The 25,130-nt window shown below is 44.6% G+C and overlaps 1 protein-coding gene across 1 annotated transcript; it reads left to right on the top strand.

Moving 5' to 3' along the window:
• Window positions 1-993: 993 nt before the first annotated feature.
• ODAD4 (outer dynein arm docking complex subunit 4) lies at window positions 994-22,251 on the top strand. The gene is made up of 12 exons (XM_053361791.1): window positions 994-1,175; window positions 2,323-2,454; window positions 2,992-3,145; window positions 4,254-4,315; window positions 4,782-4,941; window positions 6,826-7,050; window positions 9,589-9,796; window positions 12,442-12,528; window positions 13,853-14,049; window positions 17,894-17,994; window positions 20,155-20,233; window positions 21,832-22,251. Exons 1-12 carry the CDS (start codon window positions 1,062-1,064, stop codon window positions 22,137-22,139), a joined length of 1,827 nt encoding a protein of 608 aa, XP_053217766.1. The 5' UTR covers window positions 994-1,061; the 3' UTR covers window positions 22,140-22,251.
• The last annotated feature ends 2,879 nt before the right edge of the window (window positions 22,252-25,130 follow it).

Raw genomic sequence — 25,130 nt, 5'->3', positions numbered from 1 at the left:
CCCCCAACTGCGCTTGTGGCTCCAGAAGAGACACTTACAGATGGCGAGGCTCCACCTACACCTTCCTCGCAAACTGCCAGCGTGGAGCTGAACCAAGCCACTTCAGAGGGTCTGCCAGACTTACCACAGACTCAGACCACTCCACTTGCGGAGGCTCCACCCACAGCAGCGGATCCAGGGGATTTGGTTTCAATGCCACCTAGGGTCGCACCACAGCCTCAGCAAGAATTGTGTGGCCCCCCGGACTTGGCTACCAGTCCCCGGCGGTCTGGCAGAGTTTCCAAGCGCCCAGGACTATGTTGTTGGACATGTATCACTGTTGGCCTAAGTATGGGAAATGTAACCGATATGCTTTTGTGCCTAATTGAACCATTACGTGTAGTGCTGTATATAAGGAAACCATTACGATTGTAACTAACGCCTTATCTCGGTGGGGAGGGGTGTTATGTACAGAAGTTCTCACCCTGGGCCAGCTGGGGGATACTGTAGATAGTTTTCACTCAGGTCCACGTCAGTTATTTTAGGCTGGAAACCCTGGGTTGTTGTTGCTACAATGTTGACAGCTAGCTGCCTATAAAAGCAGGCCAGCTGAGCTGTTTGCGGTTCAGTTTTCTGTTCCAGCTTACAAAATAAAGAGCTGCTTTGGAGAAATCGCTGTGTCGTCTGCCATGTCTACCCCCTATTCAACAAATGTCACAGCGGCTGCCTCTGTGTTCTATTGGAGAAGATGACGAGGACCCAGGCAAATCACACGCTTAAAAATGCTAAGAAAAGACTGCGGTGTGTCCAGGAAACAAGGGAATGGCCGCCTTAACCAAAGACCCGAGACAGGAACAGATTGGAATTTTGGGGGCAGCCGCACGAAAAGGAGGCGGGCATCGCATCAGCAAACCAATCAGAAAGCGGTACACTAGAGCTCCTCCTTCCCCGGCGGTCCTACGCTTTTCTCTTCTAAATCTTCCGAGCTTCCGTAGAGTTCCCGGAAGTGCCGCGGTTGCTAGGATGCAGGTTGCTAGGCAGCGGCGTCCGCGTCTCACTTGGGCCTTGCCCGGCTCCCAGGCATGGGGGACTCGGAGGGCGAGGTTTTGCGGGGGACCTTCCCCAGCCTCATGGCGGAAGGGACGATGCTGAGCCGGCGCGGGGAGCTTGCCAAGGCTCTGACTTGCTACACCTACGTGAGAATTTGCTGTGCTCGTGGGGCAGGATGGGGGTGGGAAGGAAGGAAGGAAGAAGGAAGGGAGGGGGTGAAGCTGGTTCGTGAATAGGGAGGAGGGGAGGTTGCCGCTGGGCGCTTGGGGTCGAGCTGATGGTGCGTTTATCACATGGCCAGGCATACCTGGGACCCTCAAATACGAGAAGAAGCGCCTCCCCCCACATCCTCCAGATGTGGCCTTTGAGAAGCCAGATGTGTGCTGAGTATGTACACAAGGACATAAGAAGAGCCTTGCTGGATCAGGCCGGTTCATTCATTCATTAGTAGAATCGTAGAGTTGGGAGGGACCCCCAAGGGTCATCTAGCCCAACCTCTTGCCATGCAGAAATCTCAGCTCCAGCATCCACTACAGGTGGCCATCCAACCTCTGCTACTTGTAGAGAAAATTACAGTGGTACCTCGGGTTACATACGCTTCAGGTTATAGACTCCGCTAACCCAGAAATAGTACTTCTGGGTCGCCGTGGAGCGCAACCCGAAAATATTCACCCAGAAGCTACTTCAACCTGAGGTATGACTGTACAAGCAATCCAACAGAAAATCCTTTGAGTCTTCAAAGTCCAGGTAGAGATTTTATTTTTCATTGCCACCCTATTTTCTTATCTATGCACAATATTACTGAGCCTTTTTGATGATGGAGCTGGTCATGTGAAGCTCCTTTCAGGAAAAGTCTCAACCTCCAACTTCTAGTTTAAAAGGCTTGTGTGCTACAACAGTGGAAAAAGCAAATTCATTGTTATTAGGGGAGAGTTAAAATTAAAGGAAGTACCATAGGCTCTTACAGAAAGCTGTGGTTCATCTGCAGTTGGAATATTATGTGGAGTTCTGGTCCAGGCTGTTTCCAGAAAAACGTCAAAGTTAAGAACAGTTTCAGGTTAAGAACGGACCTCTGGAACGAATTAAGTACTTAACCTGAGGTACCACTGTAATGCAGGATCCATCGCTAAGAAATGGGCAATAGTAAAGGAACTGTGGCTCGCCAAGTGATCCTTGGCAGGATAAAAGCACACCCCAGTTTTCATCTACAAAATGTTGGATGGTATATAATGATCAGTTAGCAGTTGTAAGTATTCTTTTGAGACTGGGCATTGTGTTTTTGTGTGTTGCTAGGCCCTGCAACTCCAGCCAGGTGACAGGAACTGCCTTGTTGCCCGTTCAAAATGCTACCTGAGACTTGGAGATACAGAAAATGCCTTGAAGGATGCAGAAGCCTCCCTGGCAGCTGACAAAGGGTTTACCAAGGTGAGTAACCAAAAGTTGGAAAAGCCTGAACCAGCTCAAAAGGTTCCCTTTCAAAATTTATTGTGGAGTATCAGGTTTGATGGTGGAAGGGAGTTATGGATCTGTCTGCCCTCTTTTCTTAACCCAGAAGGAAAGAAGGGTAACTAACAACTTCCATAAAAGAACCCAACCTTCATGTCATTTGTTCTGCAACTATCTTTCTAAACCATTTAGCATATTAACCAGGTTAGAAAATTCTGTTGCAGGCAAACCAGAGCAGAGGTTCAAAGGGCCAGTTGGATTGGAAGGGAGTCTCTTGAATGAACTTCAAGCTAAGTGAGAATATGTAAATATGAGGATGGGGGAAAGACCCTTCTTCAAATTGTCCACATCTCAGAAATTATCAGACTGGGATAAGCAAGCTGCTTGGGTGCATTTCTTGAGGATGGTATTTTTTGTTTACTCGCATGAACAAGTTTACAATGCATAGCTCTCTTATTGTCTATCTGTTGTCTGTCCCTGCCCACTCGCCCCCAACATTTCCCCTCTTTGTTTCAGGGCCTATACCAGAAAGCAGAAGCATTGTACACTATGGGGGATTTTGAATTTGCCTTGGTCTATTACCATCGAGGCCACAAGATCCGCCCAGAGTTGCCACAATTCAGGCTGGGCATTCAAAAATCCCAGGAGGCAATTGAAAATTCTGTCGGAAGTAAGCCATGTATTTTTTATTAGGGGATGGAATCTAATTGACTGCTAGACCTGAGCTTCAACTTGGCTGAGAATGCATGAATAAAAGAGAAACTAACAACAAAGATAATAGGCTGTCTAAACTAGCTAAGCAGAGTGCAAGGCAGAGCAGAGCAAGGACCTTAGAGAAGGTATGAAGGTGGTATTTTGCAAAACCAAGGACATATTTGTATCCCTTTAATTTTATTTGAATTGAATTTTGTCAATAAAGCAGACAGTAAAATAAACTCTAGATTACACATACAAGCAATCCAACAGAAAATCCTTTGATTCTTCAAAGTCCAGGTAGAGATTTTATTTTTCATTGCCACCATCTTTTCTAGTCTATGCACAATATTACTGAACCTTTTTGATGATGGAGCTGGTCATGTGAAACTCCTTTCAGAAAAAGTCTCAACCTCCAATTTCTATTTTAAAAGGCTTGTATGCTACAGCAGTGAAAAAAGCAAAATCATTGTTATTAGGGGAGAGTTAAAAATGAAGGAAGTACCATAGGCTCTTACAGAAAGCTGTGGTTCATCCACAGTTGGAATATTTTGTGGAGTTCTGGTCCAGGCTGTTTCCAGAAAAATGTCAACGCTGAAAAAGATACAGAAAGGGGCAACTAAAATGATCAAGGAGTTCTAGCCTCTTCTCTTGCACGGTTTGCATGCTGCTTCCCAAGGGATTGCTTGCTAATGTTTTTGGCAGGTGATTTTCAGGGCCTTCCTGACTTCTTGGCTCGGGTAGACAACCTAAGGCCCGTGGGCCGGATGCAGCCCAATCACCTTTTCAATCTGGCCCACGGACGGTCCGGAAATCAGCGTGTTTTTACATGAGTAGAATGTGTGCTTTTATTTAAAATGCATCTCTGGGTTATTTTTGGGGCCTGACTGGTGTTTTTACATGAGTAGAATGTGTCCTTTTATTTAAAATGCATCTCTGGGTTATTTGTGGGGCATAGGAATTCGTTCATTTTTTTCCTTCAGAATATAGTCCGGCCCACCACATGGTCTGAGGGTCAGTGAACCGGCCCACGGCTGAAAAATGTTGCTGACCCTTGTCTTGGCTGGTGCTTTCTCTGTTTGTAGGCCCTTCTTCTGTGAAACTGGAGAACAGAGCAGACCTCTTCTTTCTGAGTCGCCAGGCAGAGGTATGGTCTCACCAGCTTTTCCCAAAGTGGGTCTCTGATCCCTTCATTAGGAGGGAATAGAAGATATGGTACGGAGTTCAAGGCATAGATACAGGTTGTTGCGGGGTGGGCACAGGGAGGATGTTTGAGTCTGCAGCTATTTGGTCTTTCTCTTGCATCACAATAACATGGTTCACACATAATGCTAAACTTTAGCGTGAATAAGTGCAGGTTCCCAGATGGAGAATCTTGACTGCAGTGTTATTTTTGATCCTGCCACACTACCCAGGGCTAAGCCATGATCTGGCTTAATGTTACATCTGAATCTGGGCTTGTAGTTTGTCTCCCCCCACAGTTACAGTTTGGTTGCCGGTCATGATTTCTACCTGCCGTGCTGCTTTTCTTACCACAAGAAGTACTGTAGAGAAAATGATAAGCTTTTTCCCTTGCAAAATTTATTTCTTACGCTTTTTTATGTATGTGGCAGAGTAAAAGAGCAAAACAGAAGCTTCAGGTCAAATTTCCTAAGAAGGATGCAAAGTACCTAGGCAGACAGGAGCCTGTGAGGAATGAGAAAACCGAACGGCAGCTGCTGGGGGAGCTCTACGTTGACAAGGCTTTTCTGGAGAAATTGCTCAAGGATGAAGGTTTTCGTTTACTTCATTTGGCTAATGCCGGGCTTGGGAGTTTCAGGACTGCAAGTGTCATCAGGCAGTCTAGCAATTACAACCCCCCTGTGAGGCTGACTGGGTATTTGCAGGAATGCAAGGTTTCTAAGGGATTTCCTAAAACAGTGATTTTCAAACTCTTGTTTCTGGGCTCTTCGATAAAAAAAAGACCAACTCACTTCCTCAAAAGATGGCTTGCTTACTGTATTGGTCTTCCCCTGCAATATGAAACCTTGTTTGGTTCATGAGGGATGTTGGTGGAGTTCACAAGGCTTAGCCAGTGCCTCGTGTCAACTGTGTGAATACCCTTGAACAGGGATAGCCAACATGGTGCCCTCTAGATGCTGTCGGACACCAACTCCCATCAGCCTCATCCTTCATGGCCAGTGGTCAGGGATGATGGGCATTGTAGTCCAATCACACCTGGAGGGAGGGCACCGCATTGCTTACCCCTGCCCTAGAACATGTTCCCAAATCTTCAACAACGCACAAAGTTTCCTAATAAATGAAGATTCTTGAAGATAAACCACCACGTTAAGGGTTGCGAGCAGCATCTGCCTCACAGGTTGTATTGGTTTTAATTGTCACTGGTGCTGAATGGTGTTTTATTGTTTTATGTCATTTTGATATTTCTTTATTATAGTACAGTCGTACCTTGGAAGTCAAATGGAATCCATTCTGGAAGTCCGTTCAACTTCCAAAATGTTCGGAAAGCAAAGCATGGCTTCCGATTGGCTGCAGGAAGCTCCTGCAGCCAATCGGAAGCCGTGGAAGCTGTGCTGGATGTTCGGCTTCCGAAAATCATTCAAAAACTGGAACACTCACTTCCGGGTTTTGATCATTCGGGAGCCGATTTGTTCAGGAGCCAAGGCGTTTGAGATCCAAGGCAAGACTGTACTGTTTGCTGCTTTCAGAGCTTTCTGGCTGAAGAGTGGCAGGCAAATTCCGAAACCAAAATAAAAACAGTGCTACTATTTGCTGTTTACCTAGCCCTATAGCAGCATCCAATTACAAGTCACAAACATTACTTCATTAGTGAAAATATGGTTACATGCCTTCCCAACCTCTGAGTGGTGCAAGATTCCAGGAGTTCCAGGCACTTGCGCAGGATCTGTGTTTCCTTTTGGAAATGAGGCACAGCGGAAACTGTGGTGTCTTTAGGATATATGGTTTATTTACCCATATATACAACCTGAGCCTTCTATGGAGGCGTTCGCAGCATCAGCACCCCAAAGGGGTCTTGATGTTAGGATATTTCCGTTCCACCTTGAAAGGGAGCAGGCTTTGTGAGTCACAGAGTCTGTGTATTTCCTGTTCACAGGATGTTTATGTTTTTCAGTTGCTTTCGTTTCTTTTGTCTGTGTCGCAGACACTGAAGCAGGCAGTCATGATTTTCTTTGTTCTGATCAACGCTGAATAAAACTTGTAAAAATGAATGCAAAAGCAGCTTGCCCCCCTGCTCCTGGCCATCAGACTTGCCTTTAGCCTTTGGTGAAGCTGTGCCAGCAAACAAAACCTGCTTCTCCCATAGCCAAAGCCCTGGATTCAAGCAGAAATCAGCCGTGGCTTTTTTCTCTGCTTTTTCAACCTGCATCTTTTCCCTCTAGGTCACATGACAGCAAACTATGCCCTTAAAAAAACCAACTTGGCTTATACGGATTAGAAATCTGGTACCCACAATCTCATAACAATATGAAGTCCACACAAAGTGGGGGAACATCTGTGTGTTCCAGCAAAGAGAGGATGTGTCTATAAAGAGGCATCTTCCCTAAGCCAGTCATATATATGTAAATACTGTAACGTAAACTATCCCTTTTTGTTTGTTTTTAAATCTGTCTGTCTCTGCCTATGGTCTCCCTGCAGACTTGACCAAAAGCACCACGAAGCAGGGGGTGACTGTTGGACGCCTGATCCAGGAAGGGCTTTCCTACCTCGATACCCGCACAGATTTCTGGCAGCAGCAGAAACCTATCTACGCCCGGATCAGAGACCGCAAGCTCATGCTTAAGAGATGGACAAGAGATCAAAAGCGGAAGCCATCCGAGGTGGCCAGATACATCTTAAAGAGCATGGAGGACATTGATATGTGTAGGTGGCTCAGTTGAAAATGTGCTGGCTGTTTTTTGTTTTTGTTTTAAACATTTGGTTACAATTATGCACAATGAAACAAAAAGAAGGGGGGGAATGCAAATAAAAGGCCCCATGCATGGTTTCTTTGTTAAATACACCCACAAGGTTATAAAACATGAGGGAGCACCTATAAATAAGAAAACCATATTATTATTATTATTATTATTATTATTATTATTATTATTATTGCATTTCTTTCTTTCCCCCGTTTATTTATTTATTTATTTATTTATTTATTTATTTAGACAAAGCAATAATCATAAACAAATAAGAATAAAAATGTGCACCCCACCACCAAGAACATTCCTTTGTAACTATCCAACCTCCCAAAATTTCAACACCTCTTGCGATGGTTTGACCCCTTTCCATAATTCTATGAACACCTTCCATATCTCCTCAAAATCATTTCTCCTGTGTATTCCCCAACTTACCTTGATGGCACATGTTAATTTATCATGAATAGCTATAATCCCACACCTCTTTATACCATTCTTCCATTTTATATTTAGAATGAACTGATCCACTGGGTCTTGTTCGTTTGTTGAACTTTATGAGTTACTTCTGTTGAAATTTACAATTTGATACAATGAATAGTATACCTTATTTATTTAAGAACACAGCTGGTTACGTCTCGTGTGTTTATTGATAATGCTTTACGTGACCATAGGTTTGTTTGTTGTTGTTTTGTTGGGAATAGACAGACAAGTCTCAGGCCCCTGTGGGGTAGTGTGAGGAGGCACCTCTCCCTGGGGTGGGGGCAGCTCAGAGACCGGGGGCAGCGGCAGTGGCTCCTTGGAGGACTCCCAAAGAGCGGGGAGAGGAGAGGAGGCTGAGGGAACACTCCACAAAGGAGGGTGTTTGAAAAAGGGTGAGAGCTCTGCAGGCAAGGGGTGACATTACTGGGCTCCTGAGCCCCACAGGGGTGCCGCAGAAAGAACGTAGATGGTCAAGGGAGCTGTGGACTCAAAAAGGTTGAAAATCTCTGCCCTAGTTTAGGGCAGTGTGGTGTAGTAGTTAAGAGTGGTGGACCCGTAATCTGGTGAACTGGGTTCGATTCCCCGCTCCTCCACAGGCAGCTGCTGGGTGACCTTCAGCCAGTCACACTTCTCTGAAGTCTCTCAGCCTCACTCACCTCACAGAGTGTTTGTTGTGGGGGAGGAAGGGAAAGGAGAATGTTAGCCGCTTTGAGACTCCTTCGGGTAGTGATAAAGCGGGATATCAAATCCAAACTCTTCTTCTTTCTCCTCTTCTTCTAGTTTAAGTTGCAAGCTGCCCTGTGATCTTTGGATGAAGGGCAGTATATAAATTTAATAAATAATGATAATAATGGCTGCCACCAATAGCCATGTGGTAAATTCTTTGTAGTGAAGTTGTTGACGTTGCTTGTCCCATAGATTCAGGAGTGAGAGTTGTAGGGTCACTGGTACAGAAGTCTTTAAGATTTTAGACGGTTCCTGATACACAGGAGTCAGAAACATTTTTACAATTCCATTTACTGGCCAATACGGTAAAATCCAAATCTGTTTCCCCGAAGCATTTTAAGACCTGTGAGGGGTCCCATTGATTCAATCAATTCCCTCTATATATAGCAGAAAATATGCTGACTTGAAATAACAGATATTAATGGAGACATTTGTTTGCGCCATCAAATAAGAATTGAATTATAGCACTCTAGACAGGATGTTCTGAGCATGAAAATGTACTTTTCTAAACTCTCACATTGCACAAATATATATAGGCTTCAGAATTTCACCTGACTCCTGTATTAACTGAGCTTAGACCCTGGAGTTGTAAAAAGAAGGGTGTTGTGTATTTGAATTCTTGCTAAAAAACAAAACAAGAGCCAGTACCTGTTAGCGGATTCTCTGCATGTAGCCTCTCTCTTATTCTATAGGGACCCAATGAAATAGAACAAAATGGACTCAGGTTGGTCTATGTAGTCAGGTCACTTTCATAGCTTGAAAGAAAAGTTGCCTTTTCTTTCTGAACTTCTTCAAGGGATTATAAGGAGCAAGCCCCCAGATCCATTTCAGAAGCCACCAGAGTTTCTGCTTGCATTTGCAGCAACTGTTTCCCTCTATGATAAACGGTAGATTACATAAACATTTTGTATCTCCACGTAAAATGGACTCGGGTGTCGAGAATGGGAAAGACCTGTACCTGAACTATTGCCACTCAGAGTTGACCAATAAGAGAGACCAATGATCTGACTCCTTACATTGAACTGTAGACAAATCACGAGAAAGAATTGTCTTCCTGGATCAGGCTAAAGGTCTCCTCCTTGTTTGGCGTTCTGTTTTCAGTAGTGACCTGGCAGATGGTAGGAGCTGATGTAAGTGCTAGCAAACAAGATGGATAGTGAAAATAGGTAATGTGAGATGCCATTTTGGAGGGGGAGGGTGTCCAAATTTGGGATATCCTAATAAATTGGGGGTAGTTAACATGCATCATATGAGCACACACTTTCTTCTTCTTTTTCTTCCCTTCCCCGTCAAGTGTTGACTAGCGGCAGCCCTGAAAGAAGCTGCCAGAAAGCTGAACAAGTGCTGAAAAAGATCCAAGGCTGGTCTGACGAAGAGATCCCCAACAGGAGCGAACTGGTTGGAAACCTCTACAGCTGCATTGGAAATGCTCAGATTGAGATGGGGAACATGGCAGCAGCTTTGCAGAGCCACCAGGTGGATCTGGACATTGCAAAAGAAAAGTAAGGAAGGCCAGCCTACTCCTTTTGAGGCTGCTTGAGTGCCCGCTCCATGCTGCCATCATTTAGCCATAGCTGTGTACTCTTTATTTCAGGACAGGAGTTTGGAATGTGTTGAATTCTTCAAATCTCAGTTTCTACTGCAAAAAAGAGGGGTAGGGGAACACTTAGGGCTTCTAGCCCTTATGGTTGTGTAAAAAATGTATGCAGGCAGTGCCTGGTGATATCTTCTGAGCTGGAGATGACAGAATTGGGCCTACCTGTTGGCACAAGAGGCTCCGGTACTCTGTACAGCTTCCCCAATCCAACAGAGTTGGAGAATCTAGCCCAGGGTCCCCAAACTAAGGCCTGCGTGTTGGATAAGGCCCGAGAGACTTGTTTCTCCTGCCTGCGGTGACCCCTGCTGCCGCCGCCTGCTCTTACCGGCGCTGCGCTGCGTGGCTGCCCACTTCCAGGTCGGAGGAGCACAGGAAATAGCTTGTGCACATGCCCAAGTATTATTTACGCATGTGCAAGCATTATTTCCGGTGCACATCCGGGTCAGAGGAGGCCCGTGCACATGCGCACAAGCTATTTCCAGTGCTGCTCCGACCCAGAAGTGCACCGGAAATAGCATGTGAGCACGCGTATGAGCATGCGCTCCCCCAGCCCGCTGCGCGATCGGCGCTGGAGACACTGGCCCGGGGCGTGGTAAGTTTGCTGGCCCCTGATCTAGCCTGACAACTGGTTCCACAAGCTCTCCCCATCCTCTTCTCTCCCCTCTCCTATTCCTTGTTCCAAATGCCTGCGTCTTTGAAAACCTTGTTTTCAGGAGCAGGATAAACAGAGACTGGCAGATTTGTGTTTTTCTTATAAGGACACACGCTTACCAGCATTTCGAATGTTAGTTTAGTATTGCAAGATTCAGGTAGGCAGCCGTGTTGGTCTGACGTAGTCGAAATATATTTTAAAAAATTAAAAATTGTCCAGTAGCACTTTAGAGACCAACTAAGTTTGTTCTTGGTATAAGCTTTCATGTGCATGCTAGGTTATTTGTCCTGCTCAGGGCTTACATCAGAAGGCCATGAAGCAGGGGTTAGTTGCAATGTCAGCCAGGGCTTCCTAGTATCTGAGCCCATAGACTGGGTGCTTGGAATAAGAGGCAGGTAGAGGGGAGTGTGTGGGGATGGGGAGGAAAACTAGCCACAGGAACAAGTGCATTTCTAGTTCAATCAGGGCATGGTCTCAAGTCGATCAGGTCTGTGTGTCTTCAGTAGGAGACCTCCTGAGAACCATAGGGAACCATATGTATGCTGTCTAGAAGAAAAGCTAGGATACAGACTTCCCATACTGTCAGTTAGTATTAAGTTGCCTTAACTTGCCTTCTTCTGACCCATGAGTACCAGTCTTTCCAGAATTGCAAGCACTAGGGTTCCAGTTTGTAACCATCATCATTATCTCTGGGTGAGCCATGAAAGCTACTGATAGAATGATTGCGCTCTCTAGCGGCTAAAATGTTTAGGGCAAGCCATTAAAATCAAAGTCAAATCACCATTCCTTGCAATATTGCTCTCCCAGATTGTGAGTATCAAAATCCATAGGGATATCCTCCCTCAGGGAAGGTGGTGCTCCAAGCAAGGTACAGATCTGTTCCAGAATCCCTGACCTACTGCAAATAAATAACCTTGCGTGGCGAATTCCCACCCCCCACCATGGAGAAACAAAGACAGGGACACCAAGAATTAAGGTTAATGGGTGAATTAGGCCACAACTTTATTGATTTCAGGAATGAGAGGTATTGGCTTAGGCACTGGTCCTATCGACTAACCGGCTTCAGCCCGTTTGCTGAAGACCGGGAAGGGTTTAACACCATAAAGGGGGAGTCCTGCTGAGGCACGTCAACTAGGAGCTCCCCCGGGTCACCGCTTGGGGGCGTGCCTTAGGCCCACACCTCCATAGGCTTCGGACAGGGCCATGCCCCCCAGAGTCCTTTATCGGACTACCCTTCACTTTTTGGGGGGAGGTGATGGCGTTTCCTCCCCCCCATCCTCTTAACCCCTCCTTACCAATGCCTAACCGCCAATGCCGAGGAGTTGTGACGAGTTGCTACGAGGTAGGTGAAAAACCTTTTAAAACTGGCCGCTTCCTTTCCTCCTTATACACTTGTTTCCTGTTTTCTTAGTTGCTTTCTTTCATTTCTTCCTAGTTCAGCACTTTAGAGTAGAATCCAGCAGATATCTGCTGTGTCCTAATGTCCCTCCATTTCATACCTTGTTCCTTTGTTGTCCATGTCTCTGGAGAAATTCATGATTCGAATGGCTTTATCTATCACAGCCCAAAAAAGCATCGTTACATTTTAAAGATGGCTCTGCAGCACAGTTTTTGGGCAAATTCTCCAGTGCCTATATTTTAGATTGAAAGCGGCTTGTGGCATGGATCTCCCACCTTCTTCGTTATCCTCTTTAAACTCACACACACACAGCTTTCGTTTGGTCCATAGACCTAAAATCCTTTAAACTGCTACAAGCACTGACAATAAACTGCAAATTAATACATACAGCTGGGGCAACATACAGGGGCTGGGGAAGGAGGGTAGGTCAGAAACCTCTCGGGGGATTTTGAAGTAGCAACCCAGCTTTCAGATCACTCATTTTTGCTTCTTCTTGCAGCAACCTGACTGATGCCATCTCCAGAGCCCTTGACAATATTGGCAGAGTGCATGCCCGCATGGGCAACTTCCAGAACGCCATTGACACGTAGGTGGAACTCAAAGAAAAATAGTCAGGCCTCCATGCCTCTTGCATATTTAAGGATGGTCTCCTAACACATCTGCCTTACCTTCATTCTGTAAACTGAAACTGCTTTTACTCTCATGGTTTCCTTTCAAGGGATTCTTGGAGTTGTAGCGTTTGGAGAGGGTGAAGGACCCTCAACAGCGGGTGGCCAGCCGCCCCACAAATGTGCTGCTTCTAAATCTTTTGAAAGAAGCAATGGCATACTTGACACACACACATCTTGACACACAGGGATGATTTTCTCCCATACTTCTGCTACGTGAGGGTGAAGGGATGGGAGTTTCGGAGGTTGGATCATCTAGGTTCTACAGAATGTCATTGACTAGGGAAGGGATTTCCCAAGGGGTGAGGGGCATTGAATACTGTGAAGGTCAGGCAGGTACAAAGAATAGAAGGGTACAAATAGAGGTGCCATTAGTTGCCATCTCTCTCCCCCCCCACCCCACCAAGTGCCTTTTGTCTCCATCCCTGGCCTGCTGGGTACCAATTCTTAACTTGGGGATGGGAAATCTGTGGCTCTGCAGATGTTGCTGGTGTATAATTTCCATCATCCCTGAGACTCAGCGGGCCTGATAACCCTAAGTAGCATCTATAAGGAAATGGAAAGTTGGGGCCAAGATCCTGTGGAGGGCTGAGTGCAATCTTAACAGCTTTCGCAATGCATTCCTGAAAGAGAGTCTCCACCCCCATCGTTCAGCCCGGACACTGAGATCCAGCTCCGAGGGCCTTCCGGCGGTTCCCTTATTGTGAGAAGTGGGGTTAAAGGGAACCACGCAGAGGGCCTTCTCAGTGGTTGTGTCCACCCTGTGGAATGTCCTCACATCAGATGTCAAGGAAATAAAGAACTATTTGACTTTTAGAAGACATCCCTTGTACAGTCATACCTCAGGTTATAGTCACTTCAGGTTGCGTTTTTTTCAGGACGGGTTACTTCCGGATTTCAGTGATCGCGCATGCGCAGAAGCACTAAATCACGCTTTGCACATGTGCAGAAGCACCGGATCGCAACCCACGCATGCACAGACACACAGACATGGGTTGCGAACGCTGCAGGTTGCGAACGTGCATCCTGCACGGATCATGTTCACAACCCGAGAGTCCACTGTATAGGGAAGTTTTTAATGTTTGATGTCTTACTGTGTTTTAATTTGTTGGAAGCCACCCAGCATAGCTGGGGTAACCCAATCAGGGAAGAAGCCCTGATCTTGAAAGAGCCAGGAAAGCTACTCTTCAGGCCTGAATTATTTCCGCGGTTTGTTGCAAAATTCTGTTTTATTTTGAAAAGCTGGGAAGAAAAGATTCCACTTGTGAAGAGCAACCTGGAGAAGACTTGGCTGTTCCACGAAATGGGCAGGTGCTACCTGGAGCTCAACAAAGCGGCGGAGGCTCGGGACTTTGGCGAAAGGTCCTTGCAGTGTGCAGAGGAAGAAGGAGACATTGAGTGGCAGCTGAACGGCGGTGTATTGGTGGCACAAGCACAAGGTGAATCACTTTGCACAAACCCTTTCTTCACTAGCAGGGTCTGTGTGAGCTCCACAAGGCTCTAGGGCCACTCCCCCCCCCCCCCATAGGAGCAGGCTAGGCAATTGCCTGGAGTGCCAGGATCTAGGTGGGGAGGTTGTTTTCCTGAAAAAGAGAGCACATTGGGAGATGACTAGTAGACAGTTTAGCATCTTGTTAGCTGGTTGTTGTTTTTTTAAATCTCCTGCATTTAAAGGGACACAATCTCTTATGGATTTCTGTGTGCTGCCTAGAGCATAGACACTTGTTCAAGAGGAAGTGGTGGGTGGGTGGGGGGAAGTAACATATTAAGAACAGAAATGAATAAATTATATTCTAGTCAATTCTGTTACACCTAAGGAAGTTAGATTAGCCTCAACCAGAGCTAGGGCCTTCTCAACACTGGCTCCGGCCTGGTGGAACGCTCTGTCTCATGAGACCAGGGCCCTGCGGGATCTAATTTCTTTCCGCAAGGCCTGTAAGACAGAGTTGTTCCACCTGGCCTTTGGCTGAGAACCAGTTTGATTCCCTCCCCCTCTTTCTTTTTCCTTTCTCCTCCTGTGAAGAGGCTGCATCCTAATGTTTTAATGTTGTATCTTAATCTTTTAAATTGTATTTTAATCAACTTGTTTTTATTATTGGTGTTAGCCGCCCTGAGCCTGGTCTTGGCTGGGGAGGGCGGGGTATAAATAAATTATTATTATTATTATTATTATTATTATTATTATTACACTCCTCAGGACACCAGTGTTTGGATATGTTGTGCAAAATTGTTTACATTTGACATGGGCAGCAAATAATTTGGCGGATCCAGAGTATAGAACTAGAATTCTCACTCAGACCTTGACATGCTGATGGGGGAAAAATTTTGAATGCTTTGGTTCTTGTGCCTCAAACCAAATGGAGCTTTGGACAAGGGCATGCAATTGCTGGGGTGAATGAGAGAAATCAAACAAAAACATTGTGTTGGATCCTGTAATGAGAATTATGCAAATGTCCATCCCCTGCTCCCGAGTTAAAAAGAAAAATCCTTTACAAAAATTTAGTTTATTTTTTTTAGTTTTGCCAATTTCTGCCTGGACACTGCTTCCGACAGCAGTATTCTGGGTATGTCTGGAAAATTCCGGACGTATGGCAACCCTATGGTATGGAATATTCACAGTCCAGGATTAAAATGCTGGTTTTATTTTGCTGAAGGAAACTCATGGTTGGACTAAATTATGCATATTTAAAAGTATGTATGCTTATATTGCCACCAACTAACTTAATTCACCGTATTTTTCACTCTATAAGACGCACCAGACCATAAGACACACCTAGTTTTTGGAGGAGGAAGACAAGAAAAAAAATATTCTGAATCTCAGAAGCCAGAACAGCAAGAGGGATCGCTGTGCAGCGAAAGCAGCAATCCCTCTTGCTGTTCTGGCTTCTGGGATAGCTGCGTAGCCTGCATTCGCTCCATAAGATGCACACACATTTCCCCTTACTTTTTAAGGAGGGGAAAAGTGAGTTATAGAGCAAAAAATACGGTAATTTGTTTACAGTGCCAAAGATGGTATTTGATGGTATCTAGAATATTTTTAGCAGGGAGGAGACTACAGTGTGTATCGCAAGACGGGAAATGAAGCTTGCATGTTTCCCTTCTTTCACACCTGGCAGTCATATACAATATATGCTGGATATATTGTTTACATTGAATTGAGGTGTATAAAGTCCAGAATTTGTGGGTTCAAACTGTGTGGCCCTTTCCCAAATTGTATGAAGGTTCATGAATCTGCAGTTTAGGTTTGTGCACAGTACAGTAGACGTTACACACCTAGTTCCTATGCAGATATTGCATTCACATATCTGGAACATCAAGATGTAATATGTGTGCCCAGGGGTCGGGGCAGGGGGGACAGGAAAGACATGGATCCTGCTTCCCAACCGCACTTCAGTGAGAGTCTACACACATATAAATTTATTTTATTTGTGTGTTTTTTAAAGATATTTATTGAGTTTTTCCACCTTTATACATTAAAAAATCAAAAAGAAAAAAAGAAAAAAGTTAAAAACACATAAAGTTTATAATCCTTATTTTCAATAACATATTTCCCTGACTTCCCCACACCTCCCCTTCTTATATTCCAATTCAAATTGTTAATTCAACAAGTTCTTGTCCCCAATTTTTGACCTTTTTATATTTAATTCATTTTTTAAAAAAAACAACCAATTTTAACTTATAAACATCAGTATTTAAACATCAGTACTCATTCTTAAAACTTTTTTCTAAAGTCAACCCAAATTCCCTTCCACGAATTCCCAAATTTTCATACTAATAACAAAACACCTTAATCAAATTTGTAATCCATAGGTCTTCAGATCTCCACATAAGGAGATCTCTCCATTCTTCAATCTTCAATTCAAAACAGATTTTCATCATCCAGTACTTATTTTCCTTTGTAGCCATCATGTCAGGCCTCTGGCTCTCCTTTGTCATCTGCAACATTACATCTCCTCCTTCCTTTTCCTCAGAAACAACATATATCTCTTTCTCCACACTCTCAAATCTTTCAAGTTTCTCTTCTTGTCCAGCTGGATGGACTTCATGAGTCGAGTCCTTATCAAATTCAATGAATTTGTTTACTGTTAAGTCCAGAGTTGCAACATTTGTAGCCAAAACATCAATTTGGCCTTGTAACTTTCCCAAGAGAAGAAACACTCTGTCCAATTTAGCTTGAATTTTTCCTCCTTCAGCCATTCTTGTAATGTCCCAAAATCCCCTCTAGAGGGATTTTGGTTACTTTATCTTCCTTCCAGTTCAAATCCAAAAATCAAGTTAGTTTGTATCAGTTCTTCCTTGTTTTCAACAAAATATAACCAAATTGTAGCAAATATATCCAGCAGAGATAGCAGAAACAAAGTTCTCTTTTTCCTTCTTGACAGCTAATTTGACAGCTGTCAAACTCTTCTATATCTCCTCAACAGGCTCTCTCGCGGATCACTCCCGGGTTCGGGGGGGTGGCACTTCAGCTCTCAAAATTAGCTCTTATCCTCCAGTGAAATTACTTATACTGCCAAATCGTGAAATTAATGTCTTTTACCCAATAAAGAAGAAGAAATTCTCTCGACCTTAGTTAGCTAGTCCTTGCTTTAGATTATTTATAAGACGGGGAGACGGACTTCCTGTTTGCGCCTTCCCCGATCGTGCCTAATTCAAAAAAAAAAATTTCTTTACAAATCCAATTTCCGTATTACTCACGGGTTGTTGCTTTTAGAGTCCAATTGTTCACAAGAAGAAGTCAGCGCTCTCCGACCATGGCATGCGGCTTCACTCCGCAGGAGAAGCAGTCGACTCTCAGCACCGTGCCGCTCACCCCGTCCCCCGTTCCGAAGCCTTTAAAAAGGCTCCTTCGCGGGTCGGGGGGGCGCAAATGGTGCCCGCCGAGTCACCAAGTTCACAGGCTTCAGCGCCTGTGATTTCTGAGGGTCCCCGCGTCGCCGCAGCGGCAAGACCCGGATCCTGCGGAGCCGATTCCCTCCGGAGCTCGGAGGGAATCCGCCATTAGCCGATGGCGCTAACCCGGAAGTCCTAAATTATTTTATTTGAGCCTTTATTGGTTCATCCTTAAATGACAATCTCCCACCCCAATAAAATAAAATAAAATGAAAGCAGATGGAATATCCTGGGATTTGGGGGCTGCATCTTACATTCCTTATCCTAGAGAGTTTTAATAATCAACTGTACCACATGTTTATTTGTATAAGTTTCTCTGAAGTCTATATCTTGTGTTGAAGTTGATTATTTCTTCTTCTTCTTCTTTTTAAAAAAATTATTAACACACAGTGAAACTGGAAGATTTCCATTCCGCAGTCACCTACTTTGAGAAGGCTCTGGAGCAGGCGAAACGTATCCATAACGTTGCTGCTATGCAGGCGATCATTATTGTAAGTGGTTGGCTATAACCAAGGGGGGGGATGACACAGCAAAAATAGGGGGGCAGGGGGAGACCAAAGGGACCACTGTGGGGAAAGCAGGATGTTTTGTGCATGTTGTTAGGCAAAGTACATTTTTGTGGGAGTGAATTCAATAGTTTAATTGCATGCTATGCAATTAAAAAAATAAAGTACTTCCTTTTGTTGGTCCTGAATCTTTCATTGTTCAGCTTCACTGGATGTTCCTGGGTTCTAGTATTATGGGAAGGAAAGAAAAAGCTTCTCCTGAGCCACACGGTGCATAATGTTATATATGTCTTATCATGTCCCCTCTTGTTCGTCTTTTCTCTAAACTAAAAAGTCCCAAATGTTGTAACCTTTCCTTCCAGGGCAGTTGCTCCGACCACTCTATCATTTTTTTGCCCTTTTCTGAACCTCTTCCAGCTCTATAATTTTCCTTTTGAAGTGTAGCTAACTGTACATAGTATTCCAACTATGGTTGTACGGACATATTTGTATATCTACATTTGTTTATTGAGTATTGCGATATTCAGTATTGCATTACAATATTGGCAGTTCTGTTTTCAATCCCTTTCCAAATTATTCCTAGTATGGAATTCACCCTTTACACAACTGCCGCACATTGGGTCAATGTCTTCATAAAGCTGTGACCCCAAGGTCTCATTCCTTGTCCAGATCTCATGGGCATATATGTGAAATTAGGATTTTTTGTCACAGTGTGCATCATTTTACACTTGCTTATATTGAATTGCATTTGCCATTTTACTGCCTGCTCACCCAGTTTGGAGAGATCCTTTTGTGGTGCTCCTTGTCACTCCTGTACATTCCTGTCCTGAAGAATTTGGTATCAGCAGCAGACTTGGCTATGTTATTTCTCACTCCTAAATCTAGGTCTAGATAATTGATAAAACAGAAGCACAGACCCAAATACCCATCCTTGGGGAAATTCCACTTTCTACATCCTGCTAGTGGGAGAGCTGTCCATTTATTCCTCCTTTCTGTTTTCTGTTTCTTAACCAATTACTGATCCATAAGAGGATCTCTCCTCTTGATCCATGACTGCTAAGCTTATTCAGGAATCTATAGTGTGGTACTTTTGTCAAAAGCCTTTTGATAATCTAAGCCAGGGTTTCCCAAACTTGGGTCTGTTTTTGGACTACAACTCCCATCATCCCTAGCTAGCAGGACCAGTGGTCAGGGATGATGGTAAATGTAGTCCAAAAACAGCTGGAGGCCCAAGTTTGGGAAAGCTTGGGTCTAAGTACACAGTTCAGCTGGATCACCTCTACAGTGGTACCTCGGGTTACATACCCTTCAGTTTACATACGCTTCAGGTTACAGACTCCGTTAACCCAGAAATAGTACCTCAGGTTAAGAACTTTGCTTCAGGATGAGAACAGAAATCGTGCTCTGGCGCCGCGGCAGCAGCAGGAGGCCCCATTAGCTAAAATGGTGCTTCAGGTTAAGAACAGTTTCAGGTTAAGTACGGACCTCCGGAATGAATTAAGTACTTAACCCGAGGTACCACTGTATATACTTCAGGACATATGTTAGTTATATGGAACCTTCTTGTTAAGCGGTAATATACCTCTGAATACCAGATGCTGGGATAAACTATAGGAGGAGATTGGAGTCATATTTTGCTTGTTGACTTTTCAGAAATATGTGGCCGGTCACTGTGGGAAACGGGATGCTAGACTGGACGGATATTTGGTTTGACCCAGCAGAGATATTTCTCTGATATAACAGCTATGCATTGGTTCTTGTGTCTACCAAGGGGCCCCACATAATTCAAACAATATTACTGATTCATTTATCCCCCCCCCCCATAAATTACCTGACAGTTCATAGCCATGACACCTGCAATTCACCTGATCTGACAACAACTCACCTGACCCAACCTCATCTCTGCTACCCTTTTGCCATCTGCTGGGTTTCAGGCAACTAGGTTTTCGCTTTCAGGTGTCTCTCTTCTCTGTGTGAACCTCTTGAAGAAGAAGCAAAACAGGATTTTGGTCCTGTCTGTGCCCCCCCCCCACACCAATAGTCCTATCTCATGGCAATGCCACCATATGCAGATGGCAGTAGTGGGAAGAGAGACTGAGGCCTGACTCAAGTTTCCCATTTAAGATCCCCACCTTATTTTTGCAGGCACTGGATGAAGCCAACAAAGGATTCATCAAAGAATTGAAAGAAGAACAGAGGCTTGAAAGGATGCGTGAGTTGAAAGGTTGGTTCACATACCAAGCTGTGTACAGAGGATTTCAGGCACCCTATGCTCTATCTTCATTTGCAGGGTGTATACACACAGACATGCTAACCAGCCGATTAAGGAGATTAACTGGGTCTGAAGTAATTTGGGGTGTTTGTACAGTGGTGGGCCCGGCATGTGGAGCACGCTTTTAGAAAAACCTACAAGAAAAGGTGCTTCATTCCAGAGTTTAAACCTAGAAAGTGTCAAAACACAGAATGCATCAAAAGCCTCCCTAGCACATTTTGAAGAATAAAGGTAAAGGGACCCCTGACCATTAGGCCCAGTCGTGGCCGACTCTGGGGTTGCGGCGCTCATCTCGCTTTATTGGCTGAGGGAGCCGGCGTTCAGCTTCCGGGGCATGTGGCCAGCATGACTAAGCCGCTTCTGGCAAACCAGAGCAGCGTATGGAAACGCCATTTACCTTCCCGCTGGAGCGGTACCTATTTATCTACTTGCACTTTGACATGCTTTCGAACTGCTAGGTTGGCTGGAGCAGGGACCGAGCAATGGGAGCTCATCCCATCGCAGGGATTCGAATCGCCAACCTTCTGATCGGCAAGTCCATACCATTTCCCCAGGCGTATAATCGTTGTGCTGTCAAATAAAGAAAAGAGAGGCACATAAAGAAAACTAGTACTTAAAGCCCCATGCCCTGAACAAATGTTGATTACTTCAGGGGCAATTCATCATAAATCCCCCTCCACCTTGTTGAAGCAATAAAATGGCGAAAACCTGAGAACAGGAAGCTTTTAATTAAAAGCACAAAAGCCCTAAAAAAGGAGAAAACCTCAGTAGCAGCCCATGTTGAAGAAACATGCAGTGCAATTAGATTTTAATTTTAATTGGGAAAAAATAACCACAAATCACCTCTTGAAAAACAGTAGGAGAATGGAAAACTAAGCAATAATACAGCAGTTTGCTAACCAGCTTGTCTGGACACTCTGCAAAAAGAAGTGAGTAAAGGATGGCAATTTCAAGGGAAAGGGCTAATGTGTAAACATCCTTAATCCATATAACCCATATGAATAAAATTCATCCAGATGTTTTGAAGTATTGTATCAAGACTAACCTGTAGGTGGTAGCATTTCTCCAGTTTCCTTCTTGTTCTTATCCAGCAAATGGATAAACTCTCTCCTTTTGTTCTTGGCTAATAATATGTTTTATAGGTTATTTGAGTTTAGCCTTAAATTTTATTGTTAGCGATGTACTCTGATATTAGTAGCCTGAGTGCCATCCTGCATCCATTTTCTGGAATAATAAAAAAGAGAATTTTTGAGTCTGCCTTACACACCACGCTCCTCCCAACGCAGGAGTCTTCCACATCTCTATTCAAAGAGCAGTCACATTATATCAAGACACCGAGGAGAAGGCAGACTTCTGGGAAGCGAAACCCATTAACTGAGTCTCCCCATTGGCCCAGCCACAAAATTGCCATGATTATAGCCTCAGGCAAACTGCCTTGTTGTCACCGTCTGTAAAATGGGGTGAATGCCATAAGACCATAAACTGGGAGGGTAGAAGCGAGCTAAGAAATCTTAGGTAGGATCTTCTCTGAGATTCCATTTCTTTCCCAGAGTTAGAAGATGAAGAGGAGGAGGAGGAAGAAGAAGAACAAGAGGAGGAGGAGAAGAAGGAAGATGCTGGCGCTGCAGATACAGGAGAGCGTACATTAAAAAAGCAAGAAGAGGAAAAGTCTGGGAAAACTGAAACTGAAGGAGAGAAAGAGGTATCAGGCACGGAGGGCGGAGAGACAATTGCACCCAAGGATGGGGAGAAGAAGCAAGAGGAGGAGGGAGAAAAGCCACAAGGAGAAAGTGGGGGAGGAAGTCAGAAAACAGAAGAGGAGGACACAGGAAAGTCGGGTGAGGACATTCCTGGATGAGGCCTGTGAAAGCTTGCCCTTGGGAACTCTTGGTGTATAACTCTTGAAGTGTCTTTTCCATGGTGTCATCTGTTTTGCTCCAGATGTCTTCTCCCCAAGTCACTTTCAGGGCATTCAAAAATAACCACTTTGCTTTCGGGTAGTTTCAAGGGGGCTCTAAAAATGTAGGGAAAGTTGCCATTTTATGTAAGACACCCCCAAAAGCTACTGTTTAGGTAACTTCAGGAAGAAGGAACTGTTCTAACCATTAAAAAGCCTTCAAATGCTACCTGTAGTGATATATTTTGTTTTCACTGACCATCTTAAGCAACTGAGATTAATCTTAATTGCAAGCTAGATAACCGATTAGGGAAATCCTTCAATCAGTTAATGCCATAGTTCTAATGTAAGCAAAGGAACAAGAAACTTTTTTTTAAGGTGCTGGGAAGACAGTTCAACTGGTTAGGGTCTGAGATTCACCCATAAATGCATGCAGGGAGTTATGCATTTAGGCATTCAACTGAGGGAAATGCAGAAGGTAGTGGTTTTTTTTTTTAATGTTACATTGAACAAAGGCCTCACGTTGAGATATGAGCCATTTCTGCACGGTCTGGAGCGATGCAGTTCACCAGAGATATTTAGAAATCAAAACTTCAAAACATGCCTTTCTGTCCAGCATAAGTGCAGAAGTCACACTCTTTCTTCCACGTGGCCTAGCGTATCATTGAGAAGTATACATATGCACACATGCATCAAAGTTTGCAAAAAGAGCTATTACTGTAAATCATGGCAATGGTGGGCACCTGGGTCCACAAGTATTTCTTTTTGACATGCTACTTCTTTGGCGTGAGTAGGGCAGTTGCAATTGTTGCAGGCATTCAAATGTAGCAAATGGAGGTGATGGGAATGGAGGTCATAGATTTGTGTGGGTTTTCCTCATCTTGCTCCCCAAATACAAAAAGTTTTCGGAACTCCAGAATGCTTGCACCCTCCTCAAGTAATAATGATGTAGGCTCTGCAGTGGTGTAGACAATGGGCCACATTGTCTATATACACTGGTAGAAAACAGGCAGCACATTAATTAGATCAATATGTTCAAAGCTATTGCTAGCTAGGGCTGATGGGAATTGTAGTCCAAAACATCTGGATGGCACTAGATGTGTGTGGGGGGGGGAAGCTGGTCTAGTAACCGTCTGCTTAGAGAGACATCTCTTCAGACCATCTACCCACCTTTCTGCCGCAAATTAAACCATCCAATCCATATCGTAACATGTAGAGTACAGGGGGAGAAAACACACACACACACACAGCAAAACTGTGAGTTTCTTCCAGGTGCCTGTGGCAAGTGAAGGTACGCTAACATTTCCCTCCCGTCGGTATCAAACTATCCACGGATAGGAAATGGGTAATTTCTTCATATATTAAAATATTAAAGGTGCTGACTTTTAAGCCCTAAACGGCCATGGCCCAGTATACCTGAAGGAGCATCTCCACCCCCATCGTTCAGCCCAGACTCTGAGGTCCAGCTCCGAGGGCCTTCTGGGGTTCCCTCCCTGTGAGAAGCGAGGTTACGGTGAACCAGGCAGAGGGCCTTCTTGGTGGTGGTGCCCGCCCTGTGAAACGCCCTCCCTTCAGATGTCCAGGATAAGCAACTGTCTGACTTTTAGAAGAAGTTTAGGGAAGTTTTTAATGTTTGCTGTTTTCTCGTGTTTTTAATATTCTGTTGGGAGCCGCGGGATATAAATAAATTATTATTAGCCAAAGTATGGTGGTTGTTGTTTTAAAGAATCAAAGTGCTGCTCAGGCCGTTTTAAGAGTTGCAAGATCATAAAACGTATATGAGAAAAGGGCAATTGGTATCCCCAGTGAGGTTTGCAACAAAATTGTTATAGTGTATCTTCCTTAAAAAGCAGAGCATCCCTTTCAGACTGGGATTCCACCCCCATGTTTCTTTCCCAACCACCACCATCACGCTTACATTACTGATCTACTAAAAAAAGTGAAATTATCCGTCTACTAAAGCATGCTCAGTCCTTACTAGGCTGCTTTATTTTCTTGGGGCAGTGCGAGGAAGGGCCCCCCTTAGGGCGCAACATTTTCGTAGGATGCCTCCCTTGCTATTCCTTCACTTTTGGCTGCGATCCTGGCTGGCTCTCCTCCTCCAGAGTTACCTGGGGCGATTGCTTTCTTTCCTTCTTGCAACCCCTGCTGCACCGAAGAAAACATATCCCTCCCTCCCAGGGCCGGATTTAGGTTTGATGAGGCCCTAAGCTACTGAAGGTAATGGGGCCCTTTATATGTCCAGCTGTCCTTCGTCAACAACAAATTGTCGCTGGTTTTTGTGTTGAATATATGCTATATGGTAATTTCTGGCCCTAATAGGTATCTAAAGCCATTGCACATGTTGTCATGCAACCAGTCCATGCAGAATGTAGGCACCCTATACAGGTCATACCTCAGGTTACAGATGCTTCAGGTTGTGTTTTTTCGGGTTGCAGACTGCCGAAACCCGGAAGTACCGCAACGGGTTACTTCTGGGTTTCGGCGGTCGTGCATGCGCAGAAGCGCTAAGTCACGCTTTGCGCATGTGCAGACATGCCGAATTGCAACCCACGCTTGCGCAGATGCAGTGCTGCGGGTTGTGAATGTGCATCCTGCACGGATCACATTCGCAACTCGAGCGTCCACTTTGTATAGAAAGGAGCAAAGCAGTGATATTTTAGGGAGCAGGCTAGCAGGCAGGGCCCATGACTTACATCACAGAAGCCTACACAACACAAAACACTGTTGCTGTATGTAGGTTTTATTTTATTTGTTTTTAATCTTATGTTTTGGAGATGTGCATCCAGCTTCCTTTTTCCTTTAAATGTTTTTGGGGGCCCCCAAGAGAGTGGGGCCCTAAGCTATAGCTTGTTTAGCTAACCTCTACTTCCTTTCGGGTCCCGAAAGTATTTTTTAAGCGGGGCTCCGCAGGAACCTGAAGCCAAGCGGCCTCTGGGGGGCAGCGCGACC

This window comes from Podarcis raffonei, chromosome 13 (assembly GCF_027172205.1).
Source record: "Podarcis raffonei isolate rPodRaf1 chromosome 13, rPodRaf1.pri, whole genome shotgun sequence".
NCBI lineage: Eukaryota > Metazoa > Chordata > Lepidosauria > Squamata > Lacertidae > Podarcis > Podarcis raffonei.
This window is presented reverse-complemented; position numbering and strand designations above follow the sequence as displayed.